Below are 18,847 nucleotides of genomic sequence, written 5' to 3'. Positions count from 1 at the left end.
CACTTTTGGCCACATTCTCTAAAACAGTAGCCTGGCGGGCCATCCTATATCATTGAAATGTATAGTCTGGAATCGAACCATTCACCTCGCTTAATCCAAGGGGCGGGCAGAGAATTGTCTTTCAAACTGCCTAGGCATGCCAGCGCTACGACCATATCCGTATCCGGTCGGCAAAACGGCAAATACATCCTTCTTCGAAAGGAATGACTTAAGTGCATTGTGTTGCTCAACTTTCAAAGAAAAGCACAAGTCCAACTCCTCCAAAGTTGACGCCAACGCCGATTCAAACAACCGCTCTTCGTTCGCCATAGCCACCTTCCTTGTTGTTCACCGTCGCAGGACTGTCATTATCCTGTTAAGCCCGCCTTAAGACTCTCTAACAAAATAGAGCGCTGTGATTGGATGAAGTCCACGGCGTTAGCCAATAGAAATCCCTATGGTTTGATACTAGACGTACAGGCTGAGCAAATTAATTTGCCGCCGCTAGGGTGCGTCTAGATTTCTAGGCTACTAAAACAGGACAATTAGCTTCCATATTCCTGGTGGACACAAAAGTATGTTGTCTATGTGGATTTGCAGTTTCCCAAGCTGGGAGAATCAACCAATCCACATGGACGACATCATTGGTAGCCATCTTTAATGGACCACCTGATTGGCTTGTTTGTGAACATGTGGCAGGAAGTTAGCACATCAGATGCCACTTTGTAAAGATGGTGGCAGTCAATGAAGGAAATGTTTGGCTGCACAGCTCTGGCTGAATGTGATGCATTCTGGGCAATGCATGTTTGGGACACTGAATGCATGGTCCATTAAAATGAATGGGGGTGGTACTTCTCCCTCTCTCCAGTTCTATTCGGTTGTTAAGTCCGACGTAACAGGCCCAACAGCTTTCTGGTCAAAAAGCGTTTACTAGCGCAGCCAGCTAGTTTTTGCAACTCATAAACCTTGTCACCATCACCTCCGTTTTATTGAGGGTAAAACAAAACCGGTTAACTTTAACAGAGCAATTACTATAGCTGTGCAGCCAGATGATGCAATCTAGGGTTACGTGCAGGCTTCCACGAAAAATAGGATTTTATTAGGTTGAGGCAACAAGTTAGTAGTAAGATGACAATTTTCTTAAAGGCTACTCTGAATTAACCTGACTCTCACCAGATTAATTTCGTTCCGCCTATCTCCACTCACATCCATCTGGGATCGCTTCCATTGAGAGTGATTTCGGCACCAGATTTTATGGTAGAGCCAATCAGGACACAGGGCGGGAGTTTCATAGATGCGACGTATCCAAATCATATGCATGGATTTTTGATTAGGCGCAGCCTTCTGAAACACCTCTCCAATGGATCGATCCCAGATGGATGAGTGGAGCTAGGCGGAATGAAATTCTTCTGGTGAGAGTCAGGTTAACTCTGAATAGCGGAAAAAAAAGGTTTATTTTACTGTCTATGGAGAAAACTGAGCAGCTCTGAAAGCCGTTGGACCCGGAAAAAGATTTATTAGCCTATTATTGCATCATCACTTAATAACTGAATTCAGAAAAATGTGTATGCCTATCGGCGTCAGACAGCTTTCCATCCCATTTAATTGTGTGTGTGTGTGTGAATTGACTGAAACATCAAGGAAGCGTCAAGAAAAATGTCTACTTGTACTACTTTTATTCGCGTGTATACACACTGGGCTTGTCAGCCAGATAGTCGTATATGGCGGGCCAATGAATCTCTGTCCGCTTGCTAACGTCGTCTACCCATTCTGTTATTAGCTCAGGATCAGGCAGACACTCGCCATTAAGAATAATTTATTAAGGTAGCGGTCCTGGGGTGACAATGACAGTGCATACCTTGACAGCTCAACATGCCGGTCTATTAGCTGCCCCATATTTCTGACCGCAGGTTGCGTGCACGCCCAACCTAGACCTAGAAGGGCTCTATATGAAAGGCTCATTCCACTTCATGCAGCGCTCCACAGCTCTGGATGAGCGTAATGTATACTGGACTAATCAGAATGCGTACATTGTGCAGAAGTCCAGCATGCATCAGGTTGAGCCAGGTGTGTGCACCGCTGAAATGAAGTCAAATGTGCCTTTTATATAAAACTGGAGAGAGGGAGAAGTCCCAACCCCATCCATTACCCCATGGTTGAGCTCATCAGGCTTTCACCAAGCTCCAGAACCACCCCTTTAAATGATACTCTCATACATTTCCTCTCTGATGATGTGATAAAGCTATGCATTCAGAGTAGCAGAAGTATCAAATGTGGGCTATATTACTGTTCGGAATCCGTTCTCATGTTTCCTTTCAGGGCCGCTCATTTGTTTGCGTTTCCGCTTGATAATTTCACGGCATCCTTCATGGTTGGGCATTTTTATTACAACGAGAGTGTAACTTCCTGTCTGTCTCTAATGGCACTCATTTTAATTCGGCTTTCAGCTCAATTTTATGGAGTCAATTATACATGTGGCGTAACCGACCGGCATTGGGCTCATGATTGCTCTCTCAGTGGTTCTCTCATTAGTCTGCTGTTCGTAATTATCACGTCGTTAATCGCAGCGTTCCATCATTCCACAGGAGGCGTGTCCTTGGGCTGTCATTCACAGGGTGAGGCCCTCCAGCATTGGATAGACTGTCTGAAGAACAAGGGCCAGAAGGTGGAGCGATGGCACACGCTGACCAATGAGCTTCCGGGATCCGCCGTGCAGGAGTGAAAAGAGGCGGGGCTACTTGGTCTCCTCAACAGGCGGCTCTGATGTATGCCGCCAGTTTGATTGGTGAACGGCCGCTGTCAGTCATGTGCTGACAAACGGGAACCACTGAGATCAACACACTTAAGAGACACTGTCACCTGATGGCATGAGTTTCATATCAGGGAGAACAGACAGAGCTCCTGTTCACTTCACAACCCTGTGTTATTTCGGCCATTTCTCCTCCAGTTTGTTTTGCTCATTTGGATTTTATCGTCATGCTGTTCAGCACACAAGCACATTGTGGCAACAAGACACAGACAGGCATACAATAATTATAATAATACTACTACTACTAATAATAACAATAACAACCTCTCTAATAATTAATAAGTAATATTTTCTACAACAATTGCAAATAATTAACATTACATGACCATCTGTCCTATACATGTGAAATGTATTTTAAAAACCCATTTAGAATTCCATCCCTATCATGGCAACACAATCACTCAATGCACAAGAAAGAGTTGAAATAACTGTAAAAGAAATGCCTATGATTTGGGTTCAATGCAATATGTACTTCTGTTGCAATAAGGTATTTTTTTTTTCTGATTTGAAAATGCTTCCAGGAAATTCCAAGTGGTCTTATGTTCCACATATGGGTGTTAATATATTTGTTAGTGTTTGCGAAATAACAAAAGGATGGTAAGGAGAGACACTGTCTGTTTTGTTAATGCACTTTTCATGGTGTTGGCATGGAACTACAGACAGCATCATGAATCCTCAGCAATGTGTCCCATGAGGCCAAAGGGACCAGTGATTTTTAGGACAGATACGGGCCATCGTTAGACATGACGTGAAGCCCCCATCAGCTGTTCTTAATCATTGAACCCCACGGCCTCATAGGGCTTATTGCTTTTCCAAAACATTTACACCTACTACATATACCTGACAAGGTTTCATGAAAAGTCACGAAAAGACAGCAACAACAAATATAGTAATTAATTTATACATAATCATTCTTCCGCAAAGAAATATGGCTCTTTTGGAGGAATGGTGGCCAAGCAACGTAGAGATGCAATTCAGACACGCGTCGCAACTTTGTAGCGGTTTTATGGGATCAGCGTGAATGGTTGCAGAGTTTTTTACAATGGTATCGAACACGAATGCATATTCAAAGACTATATGTGTTATAACTCTCATTCTACACACCCGTTGTGTAATACTGTGATGACACCAAACTGACATGGAAAGCAGTTGTCCAGTGGTTGGCGGTATAACATCTTCACACGCTACAGATTATGTCCACAGAGAGTAGCCTAACAAATGCATCTGTCAGAGCGCAACATGTTGTATACTGTACCTTGAAAGAGTTTCAGAAATGGCAGCAGTTTGTTCGCATACATGCACATGGCCAGTGTTTTGAAAAAGAGAAACATCTGGAACATCTATTAACGGAAACAAGCACACAGATATTATCCATGTCACCCTTACGCAGACAGCAAAATGTCCCCATGTTGCTTTAGGGCTGTGAATCCCAGTGCAGAATGTGAGTGGACTGTTCTGTGGACTGTGTTCGTTCTTGGCATGCAGCTAGATGTTCCTTTTGGTGGGTCTGTGTTTACACTACATTGCTGTAGAGGTCACTCTTACCAAGCGTATTCTATGAGCCATTTATCTGACCTATTGCCTTTGCATATGTTGTTTTGCGGAATGATAAACACAAACAACACAAAGAATACATGTTTTTACCTTCGCATAAAAGTCTGAGAATGCAAACTGTTATTATGATTGACTATTCTTTTTTGTTGGGCATTACAATACTTTATTATAGTTCTGATGATTAAAAAAAATAATGTGTTTGCTGACATTGTTAAACTATAAACTCCAAAGTTTCTGCCTCTCTGGAACCAAGCATGCTTTTCTTTGTGATGGTCAAGCATGTTTTATGCTAACGCTAATGTTAACCCAGTCTGTGGAAGGTTATATGGTGTTTTGTCTTTCTGGTGAGTGTCTACAAATTACAATGTCGTCTGAGTATCCCGAGCATATTCGCCCGTCAGTCACACAGCTTGGTGGGGGAAGAAATGCAGCACAGCTGCTGAATTAGCTGTTTGTTTTTTCTTTTGGACAGCATTTTCTGAGGTAAGGACTGAGGTGGATGCCCTCGTGGTTTTGAGTGTTTACAGCAATGAATGTCACCTCATTTTATAACAATAAAAAGTATTGTGTGGTCCTGGTTTTGTCATGTAGTCGTCTTAGGTGTGTGTATTTATGTGGGAAATTAATAAGTAAAAGCATTTTAGTTCCTACGTAACCTAGGCTACTACACAGAGGAAAGCAAAATTTGAAATGAGATCTCAAAATGCTCGATTTTTCTTCTCAATCGGATATCTCAATAAGAGCTGATTTATTTCTTATGAGACAAAGAAAATACATTTTCGAGGTAAGAATTGTTCCATTGGATTCGTACACTTGTTGAAAATCTCCACCTTTTTCTCTTTGGGGACATGCTATGATCTGTTGTTTGCAGACATGAATAAATACTGTTTTCATATAACATGTACTCAATTAGATTTAAATCATTGATCTTCAAGCGGGGGTCCGCCAAATTATTTCATTTGAAGCATTGTTTTTCCTATTCCAAAAATTAGGGTTATATAAAGCACCTCTGTTACAAATAATGTATGATTCTGTTTCTACATGTGTAGGGGTGTGTGTGTGTGTGCGCGCGCGCATGTGTGTGAGTGAGTGACACTTAGTTCCAAATATAAGATATGAATATCAGGCCCAACTTTGGGGCGGGGCAGAGTAGGATGAGGATCCGTGCTCAGTGTCTCTCTCAGCCAAGGGTCCTTGGGCTGAAAAAGGTTGAAGACTCCTGATTTAAATCTATGTATAACTTTCACATAATTAATGCTATTTCTATGCTCTCCACAAATATATACAAAGAAGAAGCCTGTTAATGAGTCATAGACTGATGTGTGTAACAGAGACAAGTGGATGTGGTAAACCCTGCACATAGTGTCTATCTATCTATCTCTAGTGAAACTACGCCATCTTGTGGCCAAATCAGAATAAAAAGACAATACTATCATTGGTCATTCAACATGACAGAAAATGCATAGTGTAAGTCGGCAGAGAAAAGCAGTGGCGAATTATGGAATATTGGACATTTTTATCTTGAAACAAAAGAGCTTAAAGTCAACGATACAAAAAGTAAACTGTAAAATATAGGTGTCTTAATTGACAATGATCTAAATCTCAACAGACACGTGAAAGCAATAACTAAATCAGCCTTTTACCACATCAAAAACATTGGCAAACTTTGCCACTTATGATTTCCAAAATTTGGTCTGATATTCATATCTTGTATTTGGAACTAAGTGTCACACACACACACACACACACACACACAAACACAATCATACATACATCTCTCCTGCAGGGTTGATTAATGGGCTTTTCAGGCCTTCTTAAAAAGACAGCTTCAAGGGGGACAAAATGCAGTAGCTAGTGTTTCAATGAAAAAGAAACTGAGCACTACTCCAATATTCCAGTCCCTGCAATGGCTGTAAGTGACAGAATTTACTTTAAAGCACTATTTGTTTACAAATCACCAAATGGGATGGTACCAAACACATATCAGATATGTTGCAGTAGTACATATCTCTCAAATCACAGGATAAATATTTGTTTGTGAAACCTCCAGTCTAAACTAAACAAGCTGATGCAGCTTTTAGCTACCATGGTTCAGCTTTGGAATTCCAAACTATTTCCTGAATCACTTCCTAATTAATCAGATCCACTCTGACTTTTTAATTTTTCTGTTTTATGTGCTTTACATTCAAAACTATTTAACTATGTTTAAGCTATGGCCTTGTATGCTTTTATTTACAACTATTTACTATTATTCTTTGCATGTTTATGTCAAGCACATTGAATGGCCCCTGTATATTTATATATGCTATGTAAATAAACTTGCCTTTCCTTTCCTTGAATATTGACAGACCTAACTGCTCTCTCAACACCATAAAGGTATATGCCTAGGGCCTATCTCTACAGATTCAAACATGCATGCATAAAGTAGGCTAGGCTATAAGAAAATGGCTGAGCATGAGAAATAGTAATGTACAATCAATTGAATCTGGGAGGTCATAGATAGCATATGTGTCCCAGTTTGTTCACCAAATTAGCCTAAGCGTTATAAGGATAAAGTAGGATAAAGTCAGTCAAGTGTGCTTAAAAAGTGGCTAAAGTTGTGGGCTTGACTGATTGCCCTTCTTTCTTCTGTAGTAGGCTAGCATACAAGAAGAACAAGCAAACTCTATTCATTTTAATAATCTATAATAACAAACTTTTCTAAAAAAAAATAAACAAAGAAAAAAACAGTTTGCATTGACAGTAAGAGTAGGCCTAACGCGCTTCACATCTTAGCTAGACCTTTATTTTGATGTTGGTGCAGAACAACGACCCGGAAGTAATAATTGTTTACAAGGGAAGCGACTAACGTTACAGCGAATGTGTCAAGAATGTTTTCGGTGGATTTTCACTTGTTTTCTCATGTTTTAAAAGACCATTTTGGAAAATCAGTTGACCCAGATTTTTAAAGGCTATCTCTTAAATCATTTCAATGTTGCCGTGATTGTACGGTGTCTAGACTTGTTTGACATCAGATGGTTGTGGGATTTAGCTTCGGTTTTGCTGTAACGTTAATCGAAGCCTGTGACTTGACCAATGCCCATCGCAACCCTTACAATCATTAATCGGTAACTATATGTTATTAGTGTCAGAAGCTTAATTCAGTGTTATCCTTCTGAAAATCGTGGACAATAATATCACGCCTTTTCCAGACACCGAGGAGAAAAGTTGAACGAGCAGTTGTGTATCGTTTCCCACTGCTCTTGTCATAAAAATGTCCAAGATTGAAAGATTGAATGCACGGGTTTCTAAACTGCTGACCGCAGCGGTCCACGAGGTTCTGGAGGTGGTAAAGGATACGGTGTCGGAGTACCAGGAGAAAACCGCTCGCACTCAGAGGGAAAACGAGAGACTTCAGAAGAAACTCCATGAACTACAGCAAAAGTTTGATCGAGAATGTGAGTCGGTTCTTCTTGTTATTGTCATTACAATACAATACATTACCCTCTGGCGTTTACTTTATCATAATGTTCATTATTCAAGGTCAACTGAAATTGTGCAGTTGTCCAAAACGTATTTTTTAATTAGGTTTTCTGTGTCATTGTTTTCCCTAGTGACAAGAGTGGCCAGAGCAAGTCCTCCATTGCAGGCTAGCCAATCAGAGCAGTCCAAATGCTCATGTAAACAACTTCAGTCCTCCAAGGCATCGGGCAAGCCAGAGCTGAAGGTGGAGTCCAGAGTGACTTCTGCAGATGATGTGAAGAATCATCTGGACTCAAAGGTAGAATCCATCATCAGCGTTGAGCAGGTGTTTACAAACTGCAGTGAAGTGGCTCTTTCATTTGTCACCGTGGTGGATACAGAAAGTGACAGCTCTGCTCACTCACAATCTGAGAACTCAAAGGACGTCTCAGCACATGCTGAAGGTGTAGTGTTTCCCAATGGACTTTCATCACAGGCTAACTCCACCTCACCCACTCGGGAAGGGATGCCAGCCGACGTCAATATCATCAAAGCGGAGCCCGACCTTCTGGAATATTCCCTCTCCCAGCAACCCGTGCCCCCACACCAACTGTACGACCACGAGGAGCTCAACCCAGATTCCGACGCCACCACACCACAGAACGATGTCCAGTTAGATCTTCCACAGCACAGCTCTGACATTTCAGAAGTGGCACACTACATCCATTCCGATACACTCAACGCCTTTGTGGAGTCGTTCCCCTTCGAGCGGGCCCAGGGGCTGGGGACTGATGCATGGGCCCAGCAGCAGCACCTCCACCAGCAGCAGCAGCAGCACCACCTCCAGCAGCAGCAGCGTTTCTCTGGCCGAGAGGAGAGCCACCGCTGCCTGCTCTGCGGCAAGACCTTCAGCCGGCTGGGCAACCTGCGCATCCACCAGCGCTGCCACACGGGCGAGAAGCCGTACACGTGCGGCCACTGCGGCCGGCGCTTCAGCCACGCCGGGAACCTGCAGAAGCACAAGCGCGTGCACACCGGTGAGCGGCCGTACGGCTGCCAACAGTGTGGCAAGATGTTCAGCCAGTCGACCCACCTCAAGAAGCACCAGAGGATCCACAGCTTCCGCCACCTCAGCGAGGCCTGAGTTTGGGTGGGTGTTACATGATTGGGTGGGAGCCAGGAACTGTAAACAGGAAGTGTGGTGATTTGATATAGCGCCTCTCGGACGTTCACCAGATGTGGCTCAGTGGTATTGTAGTGGGTTTGATGTTTTAACTGTGGTAATTAATAGAAGTGGAAGAACAAAATAATACTGTCTAGTATTGCAATATTCTTCAGCACAATATTATCATGATTCAGTGTCTCAATATTTATGTATTTATCATTAGGATTTTAATTTCTTTTAGATATGACTGCTCTGATAACATGCACATTCTTTTATTGCGCCACAGTGGAAATTGAAAAGGAAGTAAAAATCTAGAACATACTTACTGCACAGAGATGGCTTTGGAGATTCCAAATGTAATATATGAAAGAAATTAATTGCAATGTATCGTTGAATATAATTGCAATACTTGCTGTATTGTAAAATGTTAAGAAGGGCAAAAATATTTTATTGTCACCCAAATATTGTGATGGCATCATGTTGAAGCCAACCCTAGGAACATAACTGTCATATAGAAACAGTTATTTGGGACTGTGTTCTTACTACTGTAGATCATTAAATATGAGAAAAGAAAAGGCAGTGATACCAGAAGAATCAGAAGAAGGAAGGACAATCTGACTATTTATTTTTGGCTGAAATATCCCCTCGCAATCCTTATTGTTTGGATATCATGTCTGACTTTGAAATCTGTCTGTCTAAAGTGAACTCATAGTCCTTTCTACAGATGCAGAGAGAGTGAAGAACCCTAAGAAAGTTTGGAAACACAAGGTCTTTGTATTCTCTGTTGTGTTCAAAGTTATCTTGATATGTAATATAAGTCTCTCTGACAAATATCAACTTGTGGTTGGCTCTAGTGATGTAATGGTATGAAACTTTAACATCACAATTATAGTGACCAAAATTATCACTGTTATCGGTTTTACCACGTTGTTGTCAAAATGTGCTAAAACATGTTTCTAAGCCTACCAATAATGGACGAAACTCATAATCGGCCTGGCTTCCATGCAGCAACACAGCTGAGCGGTAACAGAATAGTATCCATATAGCATACTGTCTTGTCATATGAGTGGTGTGACTCTTTTAAGAACAGCTTGGTGTGTGTGAGTGATGGAGGGAGAGGGAGAAAATGTAGATGAACAAATATAGATGCAAGCAGCAATGAGGGGGCCTAGCAGTCAAGCAGGATGGTGTTGCCATGGAAACCTCATGGCGTTTTTTTTTTTTAATGTACAAGGTAACAAGCACTCACAGCAATTGGCCAAGGATTGGCTGAGATATAATTCCACCTCCTATTTGGCAGCTTTGCGGTCCATTTTAATTGGCTGTTTTGGGTGAATGCCCAATTGTATACAAATCAAAATGCCAATTAGTAACTTGTGAGCATTGATTTGAAGATCATCTCTTGCAAAATTCATGACTAATGAACACAATCTGTGGCCTGTGAAAACCTTTTAGTGCATTGGACCCCAAACTATGGCCCGTCAGCTCATTTTGGATGGTCCCCCAAAATATGTCCTTAATATATTGCATCCAGCCAACAAGGGAGTCGAACACCATCAAACTATATAACCTTCTTATTTTCCCCATGGCAACTCTATTAGCAGTACACATGCAATGCTGTTTAGCTCAACGTCATCGAGGATGTCTCATTTGCCTAATTGCTACCAGAGGTGGTGAGGAACGAGGAGAGAAGGGAAAGGGCAGACACGCAGAAAGGGCAGGATGCATCCTACGTAGGGGACACGCAGAAAGGGCAGGATGCATCCTACGTAGGGGACACGCAGAAAGGGCAGGATGCATCCTACACACGTAGGGGACACGCAGAAAGGGCAGGATGCATCCTACGTAGGGGACACGCAGAAAGGGCAGGGTGCATCCTACACACGTAGGGGACACGCAGAAAGGGCAGGATGCATCCTACACACGTAGGGGACACGCAGAAAGGGCAGGATGCATCCTACACACGTAGGGGACACGCAGAAAGGGCAGGATGCATCCTACACACGTACAGTAGGGGACACGCAGAAAGGGCAGGATGCATCCTACACACGTAGGGGACACGCAGAAAGGGCAGGATGCATCCTACACACGTAGGGTAGGGGACACGCAGAAAGGGCAGGATGCATCCTACACACGTAGGGTAGGGGACACGCAGAAAGGGCAGGATGCATCCTACACACGTAGGGGACACGCAGAAAGGGCAGGATGCATCCTACCCACTGTACATTTTTCTATACATCCTGACGTTCCTGTCTGTCAGGTCACATACTGTATATGCTAGACAGACTATGACAACTATACTGCTCAAAAAAATTAAGGGAACACTTACAGTTTTCTACAATTGTTAAAACACATTTTTTGAAACCTTCCACCCTTTTCTCCATTCTCAAATTACATTCACAGAATGTCTGACAGTTTTTGCAAAATAAAACACTCGCCTCAAAAGTTTTACTTGTGCTCAGAACCAAACAGTGTCAGAGTACCGATCCAGTGTATGATTGAAGTGTTCCCTTAATTTTATTGAGCAGTATAGTTATGACAGCTAGTTCAACACTTTTGCATGTAATGACTCAAGTGATGAAATAATGCCAATTTGTTTTAGGACTATTCAGCATGTAACCAGTATAGTGCAATTTAACAGACATGACATTGGCAATTGAAAACGTAAAAAAAAATAGCAGACATTTGTACAATATCAGATAGTTCATGGATGGATCATCAGTATCATGAATGTACTAAAGCATTAGTGTTTGTTTAGGGGTACAGATTGGTGTTGTAGAATTATAAGAACAAGATGTCTAAAAATAGTCAGGAGTATGGAGCATTGTTGAGTGATTACCTTTTTATTGGTACCATATTCACTTGCCCCACATTCATTTGTACAAGATTTAAACTCTCCTACCCTGCCCACAATGTCACATGCTCCAGCATTGCAAAGCCATGCAGTAGGCAGTGGATAATGGAACTGTGTTTTTTTCTAGCAAATTCAAGAAGATATGGTTGCAAGCAGCAATGTGGAGCTCTAACAGTGTATCTGGAACACATTGCAATGTGGAGCTCTAACTGTATCTGGAACACATTGCAATGTGGAGCTCTAACAGTGTATCTGGAACACATTGCAATGTGGAGCTCTAACTGTATCTGGAACACATTGCAATTGAAATTTCATGGTGTTACAGTATATCATCGGCAAGGTGGAAACAGTCATGCAAGTTTCATGGCAATTGACCAAAGATTTTGCCGAGATAGTACTTCACTTACTGTTTAGGCAGCTTTGCCTCCAATTCTGAAAGCTATATTGGGTGAACAGTTCCATGAACCGAAATGGCAAAAGGTAACTTTTGTCAGGCTTGGTTTTATCATCATGTGTCTTCATAAATAAATACTCATTATTTGTGGCCTGTGAAAACTTTTGTGTTTATGATGAAATCCAATATTGCCACTGTTGCTATGACGCCACAAGTATCCATCTGTCATCCATGGGGTCTTCCAAAGTACCAGGAGGTAAAAGATCATTTTCAATGTAAACACATCAGGTATCTACAAAAATGATGCAATATTTATTCTGCATCCTTATAATTTGGTCCTGAATCCATGTAAGTTTGGTTTTACATATATCAAACTGTTTCTGAGATATATGGGTGTGACAGGCAATTATATTATTGGGTGTGACAGGCAAAATCTTTTGGGAATTGAAATGTGAATATGTGACTTTTTTAATGTTTGTTTGACTATCATCTGTGCAAAATTTTGTGAAGAACGGTCAAAAGTTGTGACATGTGAAAGCATCAGCTTTGCTGCTCTGCCGTGCCAATAATAAGAGAAGGGTACAAACACATTGGGAGCTTTTGCAGTTTCATTGCTAAGCTCCCAATGATGATAAGAACTAGATGTACCGCATAGCGGTACAACATATGACCGCCGCTCAGTCCTGTACATCCGTTCCGCGAAAATAAATCACACTTCAATTTGTCTCCATATTTTACTCCATCCCCCACTCTTGAAACTTTTGTGTATGCTTGTTTGGCATGCCTGAGTGTGTGTGTGCGGCTACACAGAAAGTAGCCTACTGGTGCTGAAAAGGTGAATAGATTGTAGAATAGCCAAAGAAGATGTAGCAATCAATCACAAGTAGGGCAGTTCATCACAGTTCATCCATTGCAACTGGATTGATGAAAGGTCACTTACACCTGTAGGCTACATTGTATTTGGGAAAGGCAAAAGGTATCAGCATAATTTTATTTATTTATTTATTTATTTATTTATTTATAAATAAACAAAAACATCTCTGTCAGTTCCATGCCGTTTTCAACAGCTATCAAAAACAAAGGTCATTTTTGGAAGGATGGATTTTTTGTGAATGTTTCTTCTTCTACCTAAGATTTTAGTCATCTTTAGTTCATGTAATACTTTATTGTCAATGCACAAATTAAGTAACAGTAGTCTGAAACGTTATTGTTAATGCACAAATTAAGTAACAGTAGTCTGAAACGAAATGCTGTTTTACATCTAACCAGTGGTGCAAATAACTGACATGTCCAAATGGGCCTTGATGAAATGCGTCACTAGACTGTTCACATTTTAACGCGCCAAAGTTGAAGAGCTGTTGTCCGTTATTGTTCGTGCAAATATAGGCTGATTCATGTTCCCTTGCATTGTGTAACTGAGGTCCATGGCTAGTCTGGCTTTCACCAGACCAAGCTCAATCTTTTAAGAAATCAAAAAATAAATAGCGGGCAGATCAGGATGGGTTCACCCAGCCTAGTCCATAGGCACCCGATATTGTTTAATTTTCCGATTGAGATATCCACGCTCTGGCTATTCTAAATGCAAAAATGCATCAGGGAGTTATGACAAAACTGTAACTAACAAACTAGATCCAATAGAAAGCTGTTAGCTTCCCTAAGCTACAGGTAGGCTTATAAGTGTGGTGAAATGGGTTTCCCCATGAGTCATCTTGACTGACAGGTTATTGATTAGGGGGCGTGCCCTGGATTGGTATTTAAGGAAGTGGCTTTCGACTGACAGGTACGTTGTTCAGTCAGTGAAAGGACTTCCTGGTTAGTGACGTGGGATACCGGTAGATTGGTGTGCATGTAGGTGAAACCGCTGGCTCAACAGGTAAGCACTGCTTGTTTTTCCATTTGTTTAAATGACTCTCTTTGAGGTGGAATCTTAGCTGTTTGTTCGGTCGTGTGTTTTAGTGCGGTTGGTATTTGATTTGGAAACTCTCATGCATTACGTCCAGTGGACCGCAACGCGAGAAACTTGTTGGTGTCAGGTAGGCGATCATGCTCAACATACTATTACGGCCTCTCTGCTTCGTCACATATCTAACGTTGTTGTCTGCTTTAGTTTGCTATCAGCAGTAGAGTGGTGAGTGCGTTGTCTCTCCTCCTCGTACCTGTAAGTGGAGCATAGGATCGCCAGCTTTGAGGTATGTATGTTAAAACAACGCTGTGCAGTCTATTTTTAGAACAAGCTGCTAATCGTAATTTTAGTTTTTGTTGTGCTTCACAGATTGGCCTATATGCTGGCTATACTCATCGGCTGTTCCCACGTCCTAAGAGACTGCTGCTTTGTCTCCTTTTAGTGTTTGTCTTGTCATTATTACTTTAGTAATGTCATGTCCAATTATTAGGATATTTGTTTAGTCTGTGATCTTTCTAGCCACTGGCTCTGGCTGGTGCTAGGACTTTTTTTTTGTTTGTTCCAATGCATGCTTGGGCTATGCAGTGCTGTGTCGCCGTTTCTCTGGCCTAACCTGCATGCACTTTGTACTTTTATTTGTTGGTTGTGGGATAAACCCCGTTCTGCCTGTGTTGCTACTCTGCTTGTTGTGCATGTGCATGTTTGTGTGTGTGGGTGTGTGTATGCATGCTGGTTTATAATCCCAATGCTGTGACCAGGATTGCTGTTCTTCCCCGGCTTGGGATAACCCCCAGTCTGTCTGTGTTGCTACCCTGCTTGCTGTGCATGTGCATGTTGGTGTGTGCGTGGGTGTGTATGCATGCCAGTTTACAATCCCAATGCTGTGACCACGGTGGCTGTCCCATTTGACCATTGATCCGTGCGGAGCTGGAGTACCAAACCTGCTGCTTAAGATAAGTAGCCATTTGTAGTACTGCTAGCATACCTGGCTTGTAAGATCAACCACTCTGGTAATTAGTGCTTGTGTCTCCTTTTCCCCTCTGTCAGACAGGAGCAGTGTGGCCCACGTGAGCGGAGGACTGAGTTCGTGGTGGAGGCCTTCACTTTGCCTTGCTGTGTGCACATTGAGGTGTCTTTTGCTTGGATTGCAGTGTTTCTCTCACGCATGGTGTATTTTCTGGACCCCCCCCCCTCTGTCCTGCAGTAGTCCGGCTCGCTGTGGTAAGCATCTGCCCTGCTCTAGTTACCCCTCCCCTGAGACCAGGTCACTCGCCCAATAGCAAGGTGCTAGTCAACCCCATAGCTACAGTGCTTATATAGTAGCCCCCTGGTCACTGTGTCGGTGGGACCTCTCAGTCAGAGTGTCAATTGTATGGTCACGTTTTACTGTGCAACTGTAATAATTAATGTGTCTTGTTGGAATAAATATTGTTGATGCAACGCATGTCTCCGGCTCCTTGGGTTTTACGAACCTGTGTGCTCCAATTACCCTCAGGGGTTAATCTAGTTTAGTTCCTGGTCCTAGGGGCCGGCCTCCCGTCCCCTAGGTGGCGTAGTCGATGCAACAAATTCTCATTCACCTCTTGCCTGCCACATAAGGTAGGCCTATTTACAACATAAATTGTCAATAGGCTATGCTGGCGACACAAATAAAATCTCCGTTGGAAACCAATGGCTTACGCCTTACAGTATCAAGCGGACTTAAACTGCCATATCGTGGCAAAGTTGTAATAAAATTCACGCAGCTCCATGAGTCAAGGAAAGCGCGAATGAAGTAGCCACTTCTAAATGGGACCCACTACACAGTAGCTTAAGGTGTGTTGCTAAAGCAGCCATAATGAAATGAAGGTGTCATTGTTTGGATACTTTTTAATTTCACAGACTACAACTACCAAGCTGGAATCAAAGCACATCGATTCCACTCTCACACCCTGCACGCACTTAAAACAAAATAAACAGGCGTCTCAGTCTCACGCATGTATAGGCAAAACTATCAGACCGGTGTAACGTTGGTAAATCTTCCATTGCACAGAATGATTTTGTAGCACGTGCAACAAATGACAGTCGAAAGATACAATTACAGTGCTGCTATCAATTTGCTTGGTATAAGCGCATTTATAGTTTTCTACAAATGCAATCAATCAAATTGGCCTCCATCACTCAACCAACGCTAATGGTAACATTACCTAGGTCCTTATTGATATAAGATTAACGTACCTGCAGTAAAAACCAAGCATGTCCGATAAACATCCTCAGATTTATTTCGGCTTCAAGAAGAAATGGGAATTACATTTCATGTGAACATTGTCCTATCCTTATTATTATATGTGTATATGTGTGCACCGCCATCTACAGGCCAATGAGTGTACAGTCACTAAATGTACACATAACCTAATTTTTTTAGGACCCCCCCCCCCCCCATGGATGAAATTCTACGAAACTTGGCATACCCCCAGAGAATGCCAGGTCAATCCTACACATAAAATGTGGTGCAGTTCTGAACATCTTAACTGAAGATAGGGGCGATTAAAGCCGAATAATATTGCATTTTTCATTTTCGGGGGGGGGGGGTGCAAATCACAAATGAGTGATTATGGGCCAGGTTGATGTGGGCCCTTGAGACCAACATACCATAAAAGATTCTTCATCCTCAGTGCCACGGTTCAGGTAGTTATTTAGGAAAAACTGCTTTTTTTGCGGTTTGGGGGGCCCAGCACAGGAGGGGAGTGGCCCCCGGGGACGAAACAAAATATTTCCGTAAAAGTCTAGTGGGGCTACATACCCACCAAATTTCATGTGCCCCGGTGGTTCGGTGTCCCGGGTATCGTTGACCAAAAATTCAGGAAGTAGATGACTGGGGGGAAAAAAAAAAAAAAAAAAAAAAACTTTGACAATCCCTATATGACCGCTTCGGTCATAATAAGTAATGGCAGAAGTAGCGAATAGAAACACTTAGGGTGTCTTCGCAGCCTTGCTTTGTTAAATTCTTAGAAGAAAGAGGTAGAAACCCGTAGGATGCCTTTGCAGCTATATGCTGCTAGGCCTCCCAGTAATAATTCATAGAAGAAAAGGTAGAAACACCAAAGGTGCCGCCTTTGTAGCTCTGCTGTTAGGCCCCCAAATGAGGTGAACAGGAGGAGCTCTTCAAATATCTAAAGTATGCAATGCAGCCTGGGGTTATGGAAATATGTAAATGCAATAATGAATTCACCCAGCTTTCATTCCTCCAAAACCACACATGTTGACTTCCTTTAAAACATGTGACATGTATCTACCATAGAGGTCGTTGGTATTCCTTTAAAACATGTGGCATGTATCTACCATAGAGGTCGTTGGTATTCCTTTAAAACATGTGACATGTATCTACCATAGAGGTCGTTGGTATTCCTTTAAAACATGTGACATGTATCTACCATAGAGGTCGTTGGTATTCCTTTAAAACATGTGACATGTATCTACCATAGAGGTCGTTGGTATTCCTTTAAAACATGTGACATGTATCTACCATAGAGGTCGTTGGTATTCCTTTTTACAAGTTTCGTTTCATTTCCTAAGCCACAATAAGACAATTATCATCAGTCATGCGACATGTAGTTGGATGTGTCCTAAACTAATTAATGCAATGCAGTGTCTCACGCATCTCACAAAAAGTTCAATAGCCTATCCATAAATGCATGGTCCAAAATAAATAATATATACCTATGCAATATTAAACCATGGAGAGGGCTGGAATATAAAAGATATCATGATCATTTTGCCAACAGTGACATAGAACCACATTTGTTTAGTTTATAACTTATTTTATAACTTAAACCAACACACTTTTCCACAATATTCTATTTTTTTAGATGCATCTGTTTATCTCAAGAGTATGGCCATATTTACCGACACCGAGGTCATGTCTTTGGTATTTCTTTCTTAAAGTTTCATTTCATTTACTAAGTAAAAATAACCAACGAGACACATAGTTGCAGTGACTTCTGACAGTCAAAACGACAGTAGAGTCGACTTGGCTATTTGAAAAATCCTGGCTAGGGCCTTTTATGTGACATCTAATAGCCTACTATGTTTATTATGGTTGTGATTTCATCTACCCAACCCAACCCAACCCTACCCACATCTATAAACTGTGATCATTTACAATGCAAAAAAGAAAACACATTGGACTTCCTTGTCTGCCTAGTTTGAATGAGGGTGAGTCAGAGTTGCAGTTGGACTACCCTCTCCCTGCAGGGGAGGGGCAGGTGTCACATTCCCACAAATCATTACGTATAATTATAAGTATGTATACTCTTTTGATCCTGTGAGGGAAATTTGGTCTCTGCATTTATCCCAATCTGTGAATTTGTAAAACACACACAGCACACAGTGTACACACATTGAGGTGAAGCACACACTAATCCCGACCCAGTGAGCTGCCTGCTACAACGGCGCTCGGGTAGCAGTGAGGGGTTAGGTGCCTTGCTCAAGGGCACTTCAGCCGCTTCCTACTGGTCGGGGTTCGAACCGGCAGCCTAGTCCGAAGTGCTAACCAGTAGGCCACGGCTGCCCCCAAATCATAGTTGGATTGATGAGACTGTGTGTGTATGCAAATGCTACAACGCATAAACACTCTCGGGGACAATAAAGTTACCTTGACCGTGACACATATACATGTCCACTAAGGTGTGTATCAAGTAAAATCCAACCAAAAAACTCATAACTTGGTGGAGGTTCCTTCCTGCAGTCTACGACACACCCTCTCATCA

At 42.1% G+C, this 18,847-nt stretch overlaps 2 protein-coding genes and 1 long non-coding RNA gene across 6 annotated transcripts in view; all 3 read left to right on the top strand.

The window, feature by feature from the left end:
* The window catches only part of LOC121700370 (double C2-like domain-containing protein alpha), a 52,290-nt gene extending 49,706 nt beyond the window's left edge, over positions 1 to 2,584 (top strand). For both annotated transcript variants that reach the window (XM_042083279.1, XM_042083278.1), the window contains one exon: positions 2,565 to 2,584. The gene's annotated coding sequence lies outside the window, so the exon portion shown is untranslated. The remainder of the gene's footprint in view (positions 1 to 2,564) is intronic.
* Positions 2,585 to 7,162: 4,578 nt separating this feature from the next.
* LOC121700622 (zinc finger protein 232-like) lies at positions 7,163 to 9,785 on the top strand. Its single transcript, XM_042083712.1, has 2 exons — positions 7,163 to 7,779; positions 7,936 to 9,785. Exons 1-2 carry the CDS (start codon positions 7,596 to 7,598, stop codon positions 8,925 to 8,927), a joined length of 1,176 nt encoding a protein of 391 aa, XP_041939646.1. The 5' UTR covers positions 7,163 to 7,595; the 3' UTR covers positions 8,928 to 9,785.
* A 4,200-nt stretch (positions 9,786 to 13,985) lies between these two features.
* LOC121700358 lies at positions 13,986 to 15,539 on the top strand. 3 transcript variants are annotated; one of them, XR_006027200.1, is made up of 4 exons: positions 13,986 to 14,069; positions 14,153 to 14,229; positions 14,304 to 14,385; positions 14,469 to 15,539. It is a non-coding gene; the product is annotated as an uncharacterized LOC121700358 (long non-coding RNA). The 3 variants fall into 3 exon arrangements; XR_006027201.1 differs by having other exon boundaries at positions 14,450 to 15,539; XR_006027199.1 differs by having other exon boundaries at positions 14,153 to 14,385.
* Positions 15,540 to 18,847: the final 3,308 nt, after the last annotated feature.

This window comes from Alosa sapidissima, chromosome 24, assembly GCF_018492685.1.
Source record: "Alosa sapidissima isolate fAloSap1 chromosome 24, fAloSap1.pri, whole genome shotgun sequence".
Classification (NCBI taxonomy): domain Eukaryota; kingdom Metazoa; phylum Chordata; class Actinopteri; order Clupeiformes; family Clupeidae; genus Alosa; species Alosa sapidissima.
The sequence above is the reverse complement of the archived record's forward strand: the minus strand, read 5'-3'. Positions and strand labels throughout refer to the sequence as shown.

Excerpts from the sequence above, each read along its gene's own strand:
- LOC121700622 (XM_042083712.1), top strand. The coding sequence starts at position 7,596 with ATGTCCAAGATTGAAAGATTGAATGCACGGGTTTCTAAACTGCTGACC. Across the intron at positions 7,780-7,935 it reads GCAAAAGTTTGATCGAGAAT|TGACAAGAGTGGCCAGAGCA; the intron begins GTGAGTCGGTTC and ends TGTTTTCCCTAG.